Source organism: Octopus sinensis, linkage group LG5 (assembly GCF_006345805.1).
Source record: "Octopus sinensis linkage group LG5, ASM634580v1, whole genome shotgun sequence".
Classification (NCBI taxonomy): Eukaryota; Metazoa; Mollusca; class Cephalopoda; order Octopoda; family Octopodidae; genus Octopus; species Octopus sinensis.
This window is the reverse complement of record NC_043001.1, coordinates 42,842,184-42,862,293: the sequence shown is the minus strand read 5'-3', so window position 1 is coordinate 42,862,293 and position 20,110 is coordinate 42,842,184. Positions and strand designations below refer to the sequence as shown.

Genomic DNA, 20,110 nt, shown 5'->3' with positions numbered 1-20,110 from the left:
CTGTCATCTTTTTGGAATCAATAAAATAAGTACCAGCTAAACACTGCGGTTGACTAGTCCTCTCCCCCAAATTTCAGTCCTTGTGCCTATAGAAGACTTCTTTTCTTTTCCCCTCTGTCTTACTGTTGTATACTGTGTATACTTCCCTTCTTTTATTGTATACCATGATTACTTTTCTTTTTTTTATCATTCCATTATATGTAAACCCCAACACTTTATGTCTTTGTAATGTCCACCTCATCCTTCACCCTGGTGGCAAATAAAAGAAACTATTATTATTATTTTTATTTCAATTGTTGTTGATGTTGTTCTACTTCTACTTTTATTTGTCCTAATTATCAGTCCTAATCTCCTGTCACCGTCACTACCTTTTTGTCATCACAGTCGTTGTTATTGACTTTGTCATCATCATCATCATCATCATCATCATCACCATCACCATCACCACTACCACCACCACCACCATCATCATCATCATCATCATCAGTCATAGCAGCATTACCATATTTATTTAATAAAATTTGTTTTCCATCTAGCATTGGAGAGATCTACCTAGTAACATAACTGCTTAATTTTTCATCTTCTCAGTCATTTCATCAGTAATCACTTGGTTTTTTTTATTGTTCTACAGCGTTTCTTGTTTTAACTATTCATCATTTACTCTTCACTACTTTCAACTAGAACTTTAACCTTCAACTTTGTTAAAACTGTTGACCTCTGCCTTAAGTACTTGTAACTTTCTTGATAATGAAATATATTTTTCTCATTTGTTCATCGATTTACATATCTCAGTCTTATCACGGTTACATTATACTGTATAAATGACTTACCTTAAAAGAAAATGAACATATTTGCATCAATCAAGAGATATATAAGTAAACATGAATAATAATGTTTCAAAGGTCATTTCAAACATTTACTCTCTTGTATTTACATTAATCCATAAAAGAAGAGTTCTGTAAGAGATTATACACGTTTTCTGTTTCAACATTATTTAGTAACATTTATCATTAAAAAAAATTATGGCTGACCCTCTTCCTCGCAAAATGGAAGCTCTCATGAAAACATCTGAGAAAGAATCATTTGAACTTAAAACTTTAGATTTACCAGAACCTGTTGGGGACGAAGCACTCATAAAAGTTGAAGTTGTATCACTATGTGGATCAGATATCAATTTATATAAGTAAGTTTTTGCTTAAATGAAAATATTTTACCAATATAACTTCTTCTTCTTCTTCTTCTTCTTCTTCTTCTTCTTCTTCTTTGCCACCATTATCAGTGCTCTTGCCATGAGCATCATCTTACATTTAGGGGAACATTACAAATTGCAGTGGAATCTTCAAACAACACTAGAATCTTTACTATTCTTTGGAACACTGTTCACACACACACACACACACCACACACACACACACACACACACCACACACACACACACACACACCACACACACACACACACACACACACACACAGAAATATACATACACACACATGCATTCATGCACACACACTCACATGTGCATAAACACATGGGTTCAAAATTCATATGCACACAAGCAAACATATTTTATATTCAATATCAAAGAAATTACAATCTGTATTTTGGAAAGATAGTCAAAATCAAAATGGAATGGAATAATACAAGAAAATTATTATTTTTCCATGAGAGGATTTTTATGGACTTAGAGAAAGGAAAATACTAAAATTATATTAATTCTATGACCTCATCCATAATTTCCCAACAGTTTTCCACATATTGGTTCTAAATTTTAGCACAGGGCCAACAATTTTGCGGGTGCAAGTACGTCAATTACAGTGACCTTAGTGCTCTACTGTTATTTATTTTATCAACCCCAAAAGGATGGAAAGCAAAGTCTACCTCAGTGGAATTTGACCTGAGAATGTAAAGATGGATGAACTGTCAATAAACATTTTGCCTTGTGTGGTAACAATTCTGCCAGCTCAGTATTTTAACTTCTCTACATATTAAGTACAAGCTTGACTGTGATAAGAGGCTTGCTTCCCAATCATGTGGTCTTGGGTTCTGTCCCTTGCATGGAAAACTTGAGCAAGTGTCTTCTACTGTAGCCCTGGGCTGACCAATGCCTTGCAAATGGATTTGGTAGACAGAAACTGAAAGAAACCTGTTGTGTGTGTGAGAGAGAGAGAGAGAGTATGCGTGTGTGCCTTGACAACCAGTTTTGGTGTATTTACATCTTGTTATTTAGTAGTTCAGCAAATGAGACTGATAGAATAAATACCAAACTTTAAAGATAAGTACTGGAAGCAATTTGTTCCACTAAACCCTTCAAGGCAATACCCCAGCACGGCCACAATCCAATGACTGAAAGAAGTAAAAGATAAGAGATATTCTTTCACAAATTTGTATTATATTGAAATTTGTATTATAATACAAATTTGTATAATAATAATAATGATGAAATTATTGTACACAGTGCTCAGGTGCACCACAACTTGTCAGAGTATATGCAGTAATGTACAAATGTCTGGAAAGCGAACAATGCATAAGTCACATACATGCTTGTGTGTGTATGGAGGGGAGAAAATCAGGTGTAGTGTTGGCGAATCTCAGAAAGTATGGAAGTTTTGAAGGATGCAGTGCTCCGACAACTAACAACTGATGCCGGCAGTTTGTTCCATGCTTCAGCAACTCTCAGCATGAAAAAATATTTCCTGAAGTCATGGGAGCTGTGCTGTTTTCTGACTTTGTAAATATGTCCACAGGTGTTAGATGGGTGGAGTTTGAAAAGGTGCTCAGAGTTATTGTTTGTACGATGGTTGATAATTTTATGGATGTCTGCCAAGTCAGCTGCCAGACGTCGGAGTTTCAATGTGTCCATGCCCAGGGAAGTAAGGCGTTCAGAATATGGCAAATGCCTGATGGAGGGTATTCTTTTGGTTGCACGTCACTGAACGGCTTCCAGACGATTGATATCCTGGGCAAGATAGGGGTTGCAGACCAGTGATGCAAATTCCAGGTGAGGTCTTACCATAGCTATATAAAGCCGCAGATAGATAGTCGGAGAGCGGCTCACAAAGGATTTGGTGAGTGATGCCAAGACACCCTCAGCCTTCTTGACAATTTTAGCGATATGTTTTGTCCAACGCAAATCACTGTTGACAATAACACCCAGGTCACGTTCACATGAAGACTTTTTGAGACTGGTGTTGTGGAGGGAGTAGGTGGACGCTGGGTTTCTCCTCCCAAAATGCATGGTGGTACATTTGTCCACAGCCAGCTTGAGTTGCCAGTCCATGATCCACTGCTGCATTGTGTCCAGGTCTGCTTGCAATATAGATCTATAGTGTACAGGATCTGACCTCTTTATTTCGAGGTACAGCTTGATGTCATCTGCATATTTCAGCACTGTGGCATTCTTTAAGTTGGCATCTATGTCATTAACATATGCAACAAATAAAAGGGGGCCAAGAACAGATCCCTGTGGTACACCAGATGTCATCTCATAGGGCGAAGAGTGCTGTCCTAGAACTGTGACAACCTCTTTTCAGCCAAAAATAAAGGACTTCAACCAGTTATAGAGTTCGTCTCTTACGCCCAACGCAGAAAGCTTCACCATAAGTCTTTTGTGTGGCACAGAGTTAAAAGCCTTAGCAAAGTCCAGGTAAACAACATCCACCCAGGATCCGCGATCAGTGATTTGGGTAATGTCCTCAAGAAACTCGATGAGTTGATTACAGCAGCTGGAGTTAGGAATAAATCCGAATTGTGACGGCTGGATGAGGCTGTGAGATTTCCAGAGGGTTTCTCTGATACAGGATTCCATCAGTTTGGCGATGCAGCTAGTAAGACTAACGGGGCGATAGTTGACAGGCGATGTGCAGTCACCTTTTTTGAACAGAGGGATAACACTGGCAGTTTTCCACTGTTCTGGAGTAACACCATTGTCAAGACAGAATTGGAAGAATAGAGAAAGTTGGCTTAGAAGAAAGTACCAACTGCATTTGAGAAGTAGGTATGTAACACCATCGAGACCAGGAGAGGTATAGTTGCGTTTATTCTTAAGGTGGCGTTGTAGCATTGCTGGTGTAAATTGCATAGTAGATATGGATTATAGTAAAAACGAACGAAAAAACATTATATAGGCTATGATTAATTTATCTTCTGACTGTATAAAGATGTCTGAACATTCTATATTTCTCATTGCCATTCAAAACACAAAGCCTTATTTATGCTCTCTTGGCAGAATTTGAAATTCCCTATAGATTAGATATTGGAAAAGGTAATTGAAAATATTTTTTTGAAATGCAACTTCCAATGTGTTAAGCTTCCATTTATTTTTCATGATATTTCTCCTGTATTTGAACATTGATGTCCTGCATACTTTTTACCCTTGAGATTATAATCCAAAACTGGAATTGCCAAATATCCCGTTAGTCTTTTTAATATAAGGCTTACTCTTCTCCTCTTATATCTTGCTATTTGTTAGCCAATAGATTTTTGCTTGATTTTGTCCAAAGGTTTTTGTTGTTCACACTTTCAGGCTATCTTAATGGTTGAGATATTCCTTAGGCATCTGTTCACAAATGTTTGGAGCTTTCAGGGGATATTTGCATTCATTTGCCATATTTTGGAATCATATAGCAGAACAGATTTGATGCTACTAAAGAAAATTCTCAGTTTAATAAGTTTGGACAGAACCTTTGCCTTCCAAATATGCTTTATGATTTTAAAGGACATGATTTACTCTTCCAGTTCTCATTTCAATGTCCTCCTCTACACTTCCAGTTACAGATATAATGCTTCTTAGATATAAGAAACATTTCACTTCATTCAACATATGGTTTTCAATCATGATTGAGCGAAAATTTACTAAATCACCTCTCTTGTATTTCTTTGAAAGAGGTGATTCAACAAATCTTCATATTTTTTCATTTAGGTTTTTACAGTTACAATATTAATTTTATTGTTATTAATGTCAGTTGTTTCAGTTTTGAAGAGCACAGGGCTGAAGTATCTCCTGACTCTGAAGAAACATCTTAATCTTTATTATACTAGTTTGGCAATGTTATAAGTGTGGGAATATCATGAATGATCTTCAAATTGTGAGATTTGGGATTTACAGTGATTTGTGAGTTTTAACTGTATCATAAATATTATTTCTACATTATTATTATTATCATTATTATTATTATTATTATCATTATTATATTATTATTATTATTATTATTATTATTATTATTATTATTATTATGTTGATGTTGTTGTTATTGCTGCTGCTGTTGCTGTTGTTGTTGTTGTTAAAAACTAACACTGAACATGTGCCGCAAACAGAACAATACTCTGCACAGTTGAACTGCAGGCAAATAACAGCAATCGAGACAATCAAAGTCACATGATCAAAACGAAAATCACAACACCCCCCCACACACACACAAAAAAGAACAATTAGCCAACAAAATGCAAAATACAAACATAACCATGAGCCAATCACAATGTAATAATGAGGCATTCATAAGCATTACACATCATCAATCATAAATTTAACCTATCAGGAACTTTTTTTGTTCTGAATGAATGCCAGTGCAAAGTAGTCTGAGGTTCTGGTTCTTAAGCTGGTGTAGGTGGGACAGAATCAATCATGGTATCTGAAAAACCACCATGGTGTTCATGCACTTGAATAGGATCAGTGTCAGCAACATCAGTTTGATCCTTACTTGACTGATACTCCTCGGTCGTTTTACCAGTAGGAACTAAATCTCTAATGGACACAGTACTTTCACATCCATGGTTAGGGTTAATTTGTACCAATTGGGCTTCATCTACTAACGGATCATACTTATTGCATACATGTTATTTAACAAACACTTTGTCAGGTCCTTGCATTAACCAAGTAGGAACAGAAACACCATACATAGAATGTCTAGGAAATTTAAAGAATTTCTCATGAATGATATTTCTAGTAGGTCAAACAATCATGTAGAGACTTCCTTGATGGCTCACTTTTAATAATTTAGCTAGAAGAAGATGATCAGTGACCACAACTTTTGCAAGTCCTCCAAGACTGATAAAATTGGTATTTAAGATGTTCAGTTTCAACACCTATAATGGCAGTATCCATAGGAAATGTAAGGCTGTTAGAAATTCAGTAGAATCATTGTCCTGGAAAGAGTATTGAATGAAGCATTTAGTACAAGATCTGTGGCACGTTAAATGTAACAAGAGACAGAATGAGTGAGCTTAGGTAGTGAAAGTAAACAGATAGCAAGTTCATATAAATAGAAGAGATTGTAGTAGTAGTAAGGGAAGAAGAGGAAAGAAGCACCATGTCTGTGAGCCAGTAGTTGTAGCATGTTAGTAACTAAATCTTCACAATCAATAGAAGGACCTTATTTCAGATTCAGTATAAGATTATGAGTATGTGAAACAGAGCAGTACCATCTCATGTATGTATGTATGTGTTTGCAGTGTGAAGTTGGAAGCAAAGTGAGCTGTAAAACATGGAAACTTTGTGGGACTGCTGCTGGTTGAAATAGGGTGGAAATGAAAATCTGTAAAGTTGGTGGGATCCCATTGGTGAAGACCAGTAAGATCTGCTGCAATTTGATAAATGGAAGACCTTGCAGACTGAACAATGCTGAACAATGCTCAAAAAGCATCATTTACTTCACTGGTGATAGTTTTTCAGATATTGCGGGGTTGAAATCAGTTCAAAAAATTCTGAGGCAGGAGGTACAGTCAAAAGGCAGAAGGATTGATAAGAATAAAGCATGAGAAATTGTCAAACATTTTTCAGGATAGAGAGTCTGTGAAAACAATTGATACACGAAAGCTGCAATAGGAAACCTAAATTTTGGAGTTGGTAGCAGCATGAGAAGCCAGTTCTGAAGATCATGATTTCTTGATATGATTTGCTGGTATTGGAATTAGGTTCTGTTATATGGAAGATATTATTTATGCTGGAAATGGTTTAAATCTGCTGAAACAAAGCAGGCAATGTTCAGAAAACAACTATCATTTTTGGTAATAAAACGTTTCTTTCTTATACAAAAAGATTTTACAGTGTGTTTGTAGCAGGAATACTCAACCTGATGTCATGATTAACTAGAATATTACCAGCATGATAAGAAAATTTAACCAATCATGACTTCGCATTGAACTGGCTCCAGCAACAATTCCATCTTTTTATGCTTTTCTCTCTCAGCCTATCTAGCACTATAAATTCAGCATACCTTAGCTACTTGATAGAGAGTATTAGCAGATATCAGAGACTAGAAAGCAGACAAAGTAAACAGCAGCTAAACAATAACAAATGATAACAGCTTCTGCAATCACACTATGAACGATATCATTCTAACTCTCTCCATGTTTTGTAGTTCATAGCAATGACAAAATTTTTCTTTATTTATGAAAAAAAAAAATATTTTGTTTGTCAAAAATCCAAATAGATTCCTCTCCTCTCCCTCATAATACGTTCATAAGAAGCATAATTCTATGTGACAGGAAGATATATATATAGTAAATGTGGAAGATCAGCAGCAATTGGAAAGTAATAAATTGCATATGAATTTTTGGGTATCCAATGGCTATTTACAAGAATGTTGGACATCAGCAAAATTACGTGTGTGCAGGAGAAATAGCTATGTTTGTATATGTAAGGGCAATAGATTATTCATAAAGTGGTGAAATACATATCAAATGAGGATAGACTGTATCTTTGGCTGAGCAAAACAAAAGAAATGCAAAAGGAAGTTGTTGGAACATATCTGAGGATGCCAAGCTTTACAGAAGAGATGAGGTACAATAATTTTGTCTAAAACATTGGTGATGATTACAGAGGTGATGTGTTACTGTGCTGGTGGTATTTGTACCATTAAACTGTTTAATCAGAATTTTTAAGATATATTTTTATAAATATAACAAATGAAGCTATTTTATATTCAGTAGACAATGTATAATTTTATTTATTCATTTATTTTTTTTTATTTCTTTAGGTGGAATGAAATTGCAAAAATCATAGCTAACATTCCATTTACTCCAGGTCATGAATGTGCTGGTACTGTAGTGAAATGTGGTCCATCATCCACAGTCATCATAGGCCAACGTGTCACTGTAGAGAACCATTTTTTTTGTGGTCACTGCTACCAATGTAAACATGGGTTACAAGGTATCTGTAAGAACATGGGGCAATATGGTCATGGAAACAAAACAATTTATGGAGGATGCTCCCAATACAGCATTGTACCTTCAAAATATTTATACTGTTTAAAGACCAATATATGTAAATATAAAATTATCTTATTTTTGTTTGCTTAAAAACTCTTATTCTTTTATACATTTCAGCCCTGGTGAACTTCATAATCTAGTTTGTGATAGGAGAACTAATGAAAATATTGTATTCACATAGTGCATTAGTCCTCAACCTTTTGTAGCTCAGTGCACCCTTTCACTGAATGATCTTTTATAAATGGCTCCTCCCCATGTTTTGCAAAAAAAAAAAGGCAAAAAAAACCCCACCAAATAGTTGATTGATTTAATCAAACAGAAATAAATTTTGCACTAAGATTTATAGTCTATATTTCTTATGCATTCTCACCCAGTATATGCTTCCTTTTATTAGGTCATCAAGTATGAAATTTGTCGTAAGGTATATGGTAAACTTTGACAGCTGCTCATTTTGCGCCATTATTATATTTTGATAATCTTTACCTTTTGTTAGAAAGCTTACACATCTATTTCTTTATTCTAACTCATTTTGTGCTTTATAAAGTATTTATAAATCACTTTTTGCTATTTTTGTTTAGAGATGGATAAGTCGGAAATTTGTACAGTTTTGAAATATGAGTTCTTTCTTGGAAATACAGCATCACAGACCACTCAGAATATTAATGGAGTATTTCATTCTAATATTATTACACAACAGACAGTATCAAATTGGTTTGCAAAATTTGATCTCACAAATGAGCAATGCAGTCAACCAGAAACAAAGGTGGATTATGACACACTGAAAGCCACCATCAAGTCAGACATATCTCAAAGTACCTGTGAATTATTGCTGTTTGGTGTTAGCAAGCAAACAATATTGACCCATCTAGTTCAAAGTGAAAAAGTTGGATAAGTGGGTTCCACATGAACTTAATGAAAATTAGAAACAGCAACGCTTGGAAGCTTGCATCATGCTACTTTCTCATCACAAAAATGAATCATTTTTTAATTGAACTGTAACATGTGATGAATTGAACTGTAACATCCAATACAACAACTGTAAACGTTCAGCACAATGGTTGGACAAAGACAAACCACCAAAACACAGTCCAAAAAGCAAAACTCATCAAAAGAAGCTGATGGTGTGTGTTTGGTGGTCTGGCACAGGTGTGATTCATTATAATTTCCTTAAACCTGGCTCATTAATCATGGCCAAAGTATACTGCAGCCAACTGAACCAAATGATGCAGAAACTTACAAAAAAACAGCTTAGATTAGTCAACAGATCCACTCTTATTTTATTGCAAGACAACACCAGACCACACATTGCAAAAAGGACATTGGCAAAACTACAAGATTTGGAGTTGAAAGTTCTCCATCATCCACCATACTCACTTGATCTTGCCCCCACTAACTACCACTTCTTCCAAAATTTGGATAACTTTTTGATAGGAAAAAAATTTAATTCCGATGATGCTGTAAAACAGGCCTTCCAAGATTTCATTGACTCTAGATTGCCAGGCTTTTACAGTTCCGGGCTGGACCAGCTTCTGCTAAAATAGCAAAAGTGTATTGACAATATAGGTGCATACTTTGATGAATAAAACTATTCCTTGTATTTATAAAACATGAGCAAACTTTTTTCTTTTCTACAAATTTCATACTTGATGAACTAATAGATATTTACCAAGATTAATGCTCTTTATGCTAAATTTTAATGAAAATTACAAAAAAATGTGAAGTCTGATATAATTATATAATATTGGCCCTAGTCATATTATCAGTTATATTTCTGCTCGCTGATAATACAATGTCCTATTTGTATCCTAATGTTAACAAAGATTTTTTTGATTGTAAGTTCTTTTTACTATTCAGCTTTCCTTGAAGCTACACTTTTAGAGCCACTTGGAGTGTCTCATCAAGCAATAGAATCTTTGGAAGTACAAAATGAAGATGTTTTGATTATTGGATGTGGAGCAATTGGTATATTAGCAACATCTGTGGCAAAAGCCCTTGGAGCCAACAGGTAAAATTTATTATCATTCAACCAAGGTAGTGGTTGAATATATTCTTAAGTCCACCATTTCGTCAATCACAGCAGCTTCCAAGCTTCACCACTAATTCAGTTCTCAACTAAATTGCAAACTGTTAACAGTTTTAAAGAGGACACCTCCTCAGCTACACTTTGGCATAAATAGTTGGGGATTTGGTGCAGCAGAAAAAAGTTACATCAAAATATCTGTGACCTCAAGGGGGGGCAGTAAGGCACCTATTCATCTTCAATTAACATAATTTTTTTTTAATTTTAAAATAAAAGTACACTTTTCTTAGGCTTAAATAATAGAAAAATGCATGAGGAATTCAGAATTGTTAGTCACATTGACAAAAATTAGTAGAAAAAGTTATGAAGTGAAATGTAATGAAATTTATTGTCAGTAAGGGAGAAAGCAAGAAGTAACGCCCCCAAGCTGTAATGTTAAGATAAGAATATATTTCTAAAATGAATGTTTACATTCTAACATGGTGAGTTGGCAGAAATGTTAGTGCGCCAGGCAAAATGCTTAGTTACTTCTTGCTTTCTCCCTTACTGACAATAAATTTCATTATATTTCACTTTATAACTTTTTTTCTACTAATTTTTGTTCAATGCAACAAACAATTCTGAATTCCTCATGCATTTTTCTATTTTTGTCTGTCTTCTTGTTCTGGGTTTAAATTCCACCAAGGTCAATTTTACCTTTCGTATACTTTATTTTTTTAATTAAGTATTTAATAAAGTTATTTTTAATATGCTGTTGAATTAGAGTAAGTTTAACTTTTATTATCAATTTTCTCTTTCAGCTTTAATTAACATGCTTTCTGTTTTTTTTGCTTTTCCTTTTTAGTTGCTTTCCGTTTCTTTTTTGTTAATTATTTAATCGGGCTAGTTCATTAGTGTGTTATATGCTTCAGATATGTGCATCTGAATTTATTGAGGCAGGAATATAGTCATTTTTGGCTGTGTCTCTATGGACAGACATGAAGGCATTGTAGTAAGGCTGTCCAGAAAAGGCATTGGTTAAAAGTGCTTATATTCTAAATTTAATTTTTAAATTTCAAAATTAATTAAAAGGGATTTTTCATAGATCAAATTTATATTAATGGGATGTAGGTAATTTTAACTTGTGTATATCTGGTATGCTTTTATAATTACAGTTGTATTGAATAATTATTGAAAGATCTAGATTAGCAGCAGTCAGTGCTATTATCACCAACTTAAAATTTAGTTTACTTAAGGTGAGCCTGGTAACTGATGGTTTTGGGGTCTTGTTTGTAACTTTTGGTGAGCCATGGTGCAACCAACAAGATGGTAAAATTCCTTGCCATTAATTTGATGTGGATGGGTAATGTCAGATAATTCAATCACAACATATATTTAAATTAAACATGAAAAGAATTAAAATATTATCATCACTTACATGGAAAAATTGAAATATTATCTTTCAGTATCTTAAATTATTAATTGACACATTATCTTATAACAGTAATGCCTGAAAACATCATAGATTACATGGAAAAATGCAGAAATGAAATGCTATAAGTAATTTTGAAGACAAAAATATTAATATGATAGCAAGCAATTACAAGGGAAAATACATAAAATTAATTTCTGTAATCTTTCTATTAAAGTATCAATCAAATATTAAGACTTTAAAGACTAATGAAATAAGATAGATAAATGCACGTGGCGCGCGCACACACACACACACACACACACACACACACACACACACACACACACACACACACACACACACATAAACACACAGACACACACACTATATAGTAATTACATAGAAAAATTGGAGCTTGAAAAGTAAGAATCTTAAGATTATAAACCTGGAAAGGTACAGGACAAGTTATTACACCTGGAAAAGTATAGGACAAGCTATTACTTCTAGTAAAGTAAACTTTTTACTTAAAATATTGCTTTTAAGTAAACTTTTTACTCAATATTGCAGCTAAAATTAAAATTTGAATATTAAAACTTATTTTATTATAGTTTACAAATAACACTATACTTATTTAAGTAGAATTTGGCTAATTTACTACCTTAAATACAGAAAAAAATTAATAATTAGACAAACTTACAAATTAACTGAACAGTTTTGTATAATAAATTTAAAAGATGAGAACTGTAAGGAGTGATAAATTAGAAGAACTGGCATTCTTTGCTGCAATATTTTAAGTAAAAAGTTTCTTATTCTTTACTTCACTAGAAGTAATAGCTTGTCCTATACTTTTACGGGTGTAATAACTTATCCTGTACTTTTCCAGGTTTATAATCTTAAGATTATTACTTTTCATGCTCCCATTTTTCCATGGAATTACTATTTAGTGTGTGTGTTTGTGTGTTCATGTGTGTGTATGTGTGTATGTGCATTTATCTATCTTATTTCATTAGCCTTTAATGGCTTAATATTTGATTGATACTTTAATGGAAAGATTACAGAAATTAATTTTATGAATTTTCCCTTGTAATTGCTTACTATCATATTAATATTTTTGTCTTCATAATTATATATTATCATAATTTATATTGTATCTATACCTAATACCTACAGATTTTACATCACCTCATACTAAAGCAACTGTAATTGTGTCTTTCAGATTACCACAAGTATTATATCTAACTATTGATAATTTGCAACATTTCTAATAGATACATCTCAATGTTTGCTTCAAAACATCAAATATCTTTGTTCATTTATTGCTCACAATAGCTAGAACTGTTATGTTTTATCTTCCAACATATATAGCTTGGATGCAACAGCATTAACAAGATTGGAAAAAAACATCTTTCCTCTACCAAGTCCAATCTATTTATAATTATTACCTAACATGTATCATAAATGTGTGTTTCTCACAAATTGGATGGCTAGCAGTGGACCCATTTATAAGAAACTTCTTTAAGAAAATACTGTCTATGCCCATGCTATCCATATCAACAATGTCTTTTATAGTTTCTTCTAGATTTTAACATTTTCCCCTTAATCATTCATCATCCTCTCTTTCTCTTTTCTCTCCATATACTGCTTTGGCAGTTGAAAAGCACTCAACTGCTAAATTTCTTAACACACACACAATCACGCTCATGCACACACACACAATCACGCTCATGCACACACACACACAATCACGCTCATGCACACACACACACATTTGTGTAAGAAATGATAATTATTTGAATTTTGAGGATATTAGTGGCTATTACTCTTTAGCCCCATTCAACACTGATCAAGTAGACCAATGATCAAAGCATATGGTCATGACCATCTAGTTTTTTTTAGGAGTCCCTAGAACTACATTATGTGAGACAGTGGGGTGTTATTTGATAGCAATTTCTAGTATGTTGGAAAGCCATCTTGAAGCTCATCTCTCTAACTCTGTGTTAGCAATACTGAATCCAGAAAAAATATGAAACGGTAAAATTACAATGGTGTACAGTGAAAATCAGTATTCCACATGGTGCACTTGTGTTTGGAGACAAGTTTACATTTAACTTACAAACAGGTAAAAATAAACATTGATTTTATTTTGTAAATAAAATTCTGTAAATATTGATTTTTATTTTCAGAGTTATCTGTACAGATATAGTAGATGAACGTTTACAACTAGCAAAAAAGATGGGAGCAGATGTAATTGTCAACTCTTCAAACCAGGATCTCAAAAATGTTAGTGTTTTACTTTATATTTAGACTCAGATATTTCAAATTCCTGTGGCATGAAGTAAGAGAACTTCAGAATTGAGAAATCAGGTTATATAATAATAATAAAAAACACCTAAAAAGTCTTTACTGAGTGAAGTTATAACAATGAGCTAATATAGAAAATGCAATTTCTCTCTCTTGCTCTTTCTCTTGTTAAAGATTTTGTTGGGAGGAAGGGACCCTCTGAAGCTGTTGAAATTCTATACTGATTGGCTGATGTTCAGCTTAAGAAGCTGCAAGTCAAAGTGTGCAGGAAAAACAGGGTGGAAAAAGAATCCTGGAATTGACATTCTGAGGAGCAAAGATGAAGCAGAGTAGCTAGTTTGAGTTGTAGAAGGAGAGACACAGAACAGGTGATAAGATGGGGAAAGATTTGTGTGCTCTGGTGAAAGTAATATGCAACTAGCAAGTTCTATGTACAAGAGGTTGCTGTCTATTGGTGAGCCATTACCATTGAACTAGATGACTTTCCTTTTGATGAAATCTGGGAAACTTGTAGGTCTGCAATTTAGCAACATCTTTCCAAACATGAAAGTAGTAGTCTTTTGTGGATCTTGCTTGAGTTTCATAAGTGTTTAAGCTGAAGTATTTTTTAGTTTTAAAGAGGAAAAAGTTTATGCTATTTTATGAATTTCTCACTAGGAATGATTATCAGATATTAATGTTTGAAATTTTTTGCTGTTTGAGAGTTTCAGCTCTGTTATTCAAAGCTAGAAAGAAAATACAGATAATGGGTTCATTAATTTATTTGATCATTTTATGTCTGTTTTACCATGCTAGCATGGGTTAGATGAACACTAATAAAACATTGTTTTACAGCCAAATGACTTTCTTGCTCTCCAATCCTTACCTGTTTTTCAAGTGAGGAAATTTTAATTCCACTCAGTGTTTAAAGCACAGAGAAACTGAATGATTTACTAATAGGAAAATGACAACAGAATATCTGCATAGCTCAGTGACTTTTCAAACAGTTTCAGAATTTAAGAATTTGCAAACACACACATGCACGCATGCACACACACATACACACACACACACACACACACACACACACACACACACACACACACACACACACACAAACACAAACACACATGCACACACACACGTGTGTGTATCTGTTTATATGTTTGTATACAATGGACTTTGTATAGCTTTTGTCTGCCAAATTCACTTTACAAGGTATCAATCAGCCTAAGGTTCTAAGGTTATAGTAAAAGACACTTACCCAATGTACCACAGAATGGGATTGAACCTGAAACTACATGGTTGTAAAGTAACTTTTTCACTACACAGTTTTTCTTGTACCTATCACCATGGACATTTCTGATTACAAAAATGCAACTAATTCAGTCCAATTTTTACAACTGTGTTTGATAAATATTGGTGTCTTATGACTTGGCATAATGATCCATTATTTTGAAAGGGAGAGGAAATAAAGAATGATAAAATTTATGCCTTCCTAAAAAGTGTTAGTAGCACAAATGAAGTGAATGGCATTAGCTAGAAATTGAAATCATCCCGTTGATACACAAGACATATTTTCTTAGCATCCATGCATCATATATAGGAAACACATTCCCAATTTTTTCATACCAGGACTTGTCAGTGACCCTTTTCTTCTAGCCAGTGGTGTTTGAGATTTTTGGAGGGGTTGGGCCACTAACAACAAAGTTCTTTTTATCATTGGCAGCTTACCTTACTGAGGTGTCAGGTGATGCCTGTGAAGGTACTTGGCTGTTACAACGCCTTAGACTCACCATCATCTGTGGTAATGCCACGAGCATGTTGACTGGCTTCAGTAGATTCTGTTGAACCTTGTGGTGTGCAACAAATTGAGGCATTTGCTGTTGAATTGATGCTTTTTCTCCCCTTTCTTCCTCTTTTTCTTTCATTTTTTGCTCTTGTTTGTGTTTCCTATGGTTTGGGATTTGTATTTTATTGTGGTTTTGTATTATATGTGTATCATATACATTTGTGTTATATTCAAATAAATATAAAAACCAAACTTGGGACTTATAAAGAGAAAGTTTTACATTAATTAGAACATATGAAACAAAAATTGAAAACAAACAGGGACTTTTAGAACAAAATTATGAAAATAACTTGTTTCATAAGCTTTATATGGTTTACTTCCATTTCAGTGATACAGATGTAAATTGTAAAATAGACAAAGATTAGTATGACAATTTTACAAGTGAATGTCATTTCTGTTGTTTCAGTTCATTATGAATTTAACAAATGATGATGGTATTAACCGAATTTGTGAATGCACTGGTTCACCAATTATGGTGAATTCCATGTTTGGCATGCTCAGAAAGGGTGGTCATGTTGTCATGGTAGGTTTGCCAAAAGAACCAATCCACATTGAAAATGCCACTCGAGACATAGGCAAGTGATAATGTTTCTCACTAATTTTAATTTTTTCACAACAGGTACAGGCATGGCTGCGTAGTTAAGAAGCTTGCTTCCTAACCATGAGATCTTGGGTTCAGTCCCACTGTGCTAATGTCTTCTACTATAACTCCAGGTCAACCAAAGCTTGTGTGTGTGTGTGTGTGTGTGTGTGTGTGTGTGTGTGTGTGTGCGTGTGCGTGTACACAAAGCTTTGGCTTGGCTGCAGTCCAATGACTGAAATGAGTGAAAAATGATAAAATAGAAGATATTTTATAATCGACACCAAACTAGTCTATTTCATTTGTATTGGATTAGTCTTGAGATAAAAAACGTGTCCATATCTTCCTTGTTCCTCCAAGACCAGTAGTATTAATTGCTTTAGAAATGTTGATAGTTGCAGGAAAAATATTAGCAAGGAAGAAATTCAAGAGAACCAATGTTCTGAGGAAGGAGTACAGTGTGAAACCTGTGAAGATGAACACAATATGAATGATATATATGGAAGTGAGGGATATCTGGGTGGAAGTGATTAAAGGCCAGCCAACTCTGCGGAGCAGAGGTCACTGTAGTAGCAGCAATGACAATGCTCTAGATTTTGCCCCTTATATTCACCAAGCTCTTCAGTCTCACTCTCTCACAGTAGGTATACACTCTGATCTTTAGAAACAGATTACAGTATGTCCCATTCCCAAGAAAGATAACTCCACTGATTCTTTCAGCTATTGCACTTGCAGTATTTCAAACATAATAGAGACAGCCATTAACAGTGAAGTTCTTACATCTTGAATCTCTCTTTTAAACTAGTACCAGTATAACATCTGCAGTGCTAAAAGATTCACTGGAAACCTACTCTTCCATGTTTCCCAATGGAGCTCCCATTTAGAAAAATTCAATGGAAGTAATATTCTTATCTTAAACATCAACAAAACTTTTGACTGTCTGCTATGTGGATCCTCTGCTGAAATTTCACATCCATGAACACCTTCAGATTGCACCACCACAGTATATTGACAGAGTTCTGTTCCACATTCAATCAACTCTTGTGTACCACCACATCTAATAACACCTGTTCTTATGCAGATGATATAACCCTTCATTCCTCCTTAACACTTCCCAATACATCATTGACATGCAACCCAAAACCCCACATGTGAAACTTACACTAACTCTATGAATGGAGACCTCCACAGCATTTTCCAAGGGACTATGCCCATCTTATCTCTTACAATAGAAGAAAAAAATAAAAGAAAAAAACATTCATATTATGTAAATCATTGTTACATCTTCTCTCAAACATGGGTAGCACTCAACTAGAGCTTTCATGATTGCTCCACATATTAGGTCTCACTATCACCAAGGATTTTCTCTATGAGAAGTACATCCTTAGCTAGAACAACATCCCAAAGACTGACCATTCTCTTCATGATCAAAAATACTTCAGTTTCCAACTGTTGCTGACACTCTACAAAGCTCAATTGATGCCCACAACAGAAAGGTGCTGCTGTTACACAAATATTCATGACTGTATTCGGAGAAAGGACACTTGAATGATTGGCCTAAAATCACTATCAGACATGCTCCAGCTTCTGATCAACAGGTGTACTGTCTTCTCTCTAACTTTTCTACATTTGCTAGTCCTTAACCTCCAGAACATTGGCTCTCTAGAATTTCTCCCTTGCAAGTATCAGCTTGCAACAGTTTAAGTAAAACTGCCAGCGCCCCAACTGGCCTCCGTGCCGGTGGCACATAAAATGCACCATCCGATCATGGCCGTTTGCCAGCCTCGTCTGGCACCTGTGCAGGTGGCACATAAAAAGCACCCACTACACTCACGGAGTGGTTGGCGTTAGGAAGGGCACCCAGCTGTAGAAACACTGCCAGATCAGACTGGGCCTGGCACAGCCTTCTGGCTTCCCAGACCCCAGTTGAACCGTCCAACCCATGCTAGCATGGAAAACAGACGTTAAACGATGATGATGATGATGATGATGAAATGGCATCAATCTCACCAGTATTTGAGAGTGAATCTGCAAGGCTATGGACACTTAACACTTTACCAATTTTGTATTGTATTTTTTTTATTTAAATAATTATTTTTATTACAATTTGAATTTGCAAATATTATAAATAAAATTAGCTTTTTCTAAATTTTCATTTTCAGTTTTTAAATCTTTGACTCTAAAAACAGTACATGGTAGACGTATATTCCATACTTGGGAATGCTGTGAAATGTTGGTGTTTAGTGGTCAAGTTGATGTTAAGCCACTGGTTACACATAAGTTTCCAATGAGAGAATTTGAAGAAGCATTCAAGACTATCTTCAGTGGAAAATGTGTTAAAGCTATCCTTGAACCCTAAATTGGAATACCATTAGCCTCAATCTAAATATTTTTTAAGTTTTGGTTTTTACTAAAGATTGCTAATTGTAATAAGTCAAATTTATAATAAAACAAAAATTTCATTGGTATTTAATATTTCACTTTTAAAAAACATGTTCCTTTCCTGAAAGGACCATACCTATTCCTCTAAAATATGTTGATATGTTTATCACCCGGAGAGCATTCTTAAAAAAATTGTACTGCAATTGTTCAATAAAGTCTAGTTACTCTTTATCACTTGTCAAGCTTGAAATATTGCTTATGATTTTATCTATGTCATTTTTACTGACACTTCACAACACATTCTTAGTTAAAATGTAAGAGAATTGGACTCAATATTGTAACCATATCTACATGTTTGCATGAAAGTGTATATGCATGTACATATGCATATGTGTGTCTGTTCATGTAAACAGGATTACATCTTAACCTGTTGAAGAGTACATTAATACTGAACTCATATGTAACCCTGCATAGTTTAAATATGGCAAACATTTATCACACTTTTGACAAAATATTCAGGGAGTGGTAGAGGAGGAGAGAGTGATGAATAGTAATAGAAATAGACAATGGGAAGAATAAGCAATGTATGTCAATAAGAAGTGGCTTTGAGAAGAGGGAGTGATAACTGACAATACAGAAAGGGTGATGGTAGGGTTTATCAGGTACTGCTGCCATTTTTTCACGCTGAGAGTTGCTGAAGCATGGAACAAACAGCCAGCATCAGTTGTTAGTTGTCGGAGCACTGCATCCTTCAAAACTTCCATGCTTCCTGAGATTCGCCAACACTACACCTGATTTTCTCCCCTCCATACACATGCAAGCATGTATCTGACTCGTTCACTTTCTAGACATTTGTACATTACTGCATATACTTTATATGCACTTTTGACAAGTTGTGGTGCACCTGAGCACTGTATACAATAATTTCATTATTATTATTATTGTTATGAGTAGGTCAATTCAGGGACAGTGCTTGCGACCGACTTTTTGTGAGTAAATCCTTTGTCCTGTCAGATTCTGGAGAGAGTGATGGCTTTTGGGGGGGGACCTTCGACCCTTTTCAGGTGAAAGAAAGTTCGAGGAAGCACCTCTTTAAAAGGCAGGATATGTGAGTCTGTTAGTCAGTTGGGGACAGAGCAAGTTAGTGACAGGTGGTTTCTGTGGTGACAGTGAACGTGAAAGAGGAAGACAGGCAGAGAAGATTAAGGAGCTGAGAAGGAATTGGGAGAGATTGCGGCGAGAGGGCATGGCGATTACGGTAGTAGTTTCTGAAATTGTTGCAGACTGGAAAGAACGTTTGGTAAAGTTTTGTTTGTGTCTTTTGGTTGTTGTATTTTGAGAGAAAGAAGGAAAGAGGAAAAAGAAAGAACAGTGCTAAAGAGAAAAAGAAATGAG

The 20,110-nt window shown here is 34.7% G+C and overlaps 1 protein-coding gene across 1 annotated transcript; it reads left to right on the top strand.

The window, feature by feature from the left end:
- Positions 1–922: 922 nt before the first annotated feature.
- Positions 923–18,946, top strand: LOC115212403 (L-threonine 3-dehydrogenase-like). The gene is made up of 6 exons (XM_029781296.2): positions 923–1,183; positions 7,977–8,263; positions 10,063–10,213; positions 13,805–13,901; positions 16,160–16,328; positions 18,496–18,946. Exons 1-6 carry the CDS (start codon positions 1,023–1,025, stop codon positions 18,690–18,692), a joined length of 1,062 nt encoding a protein of 353 aa, XP_029637156.1. The 5' UTR covers positions 923–1,022; the 3' UTR covers positions 18,693–18,946.
- Positions 18,947–20,110: the final 1,164 nt, after the last annotated feature.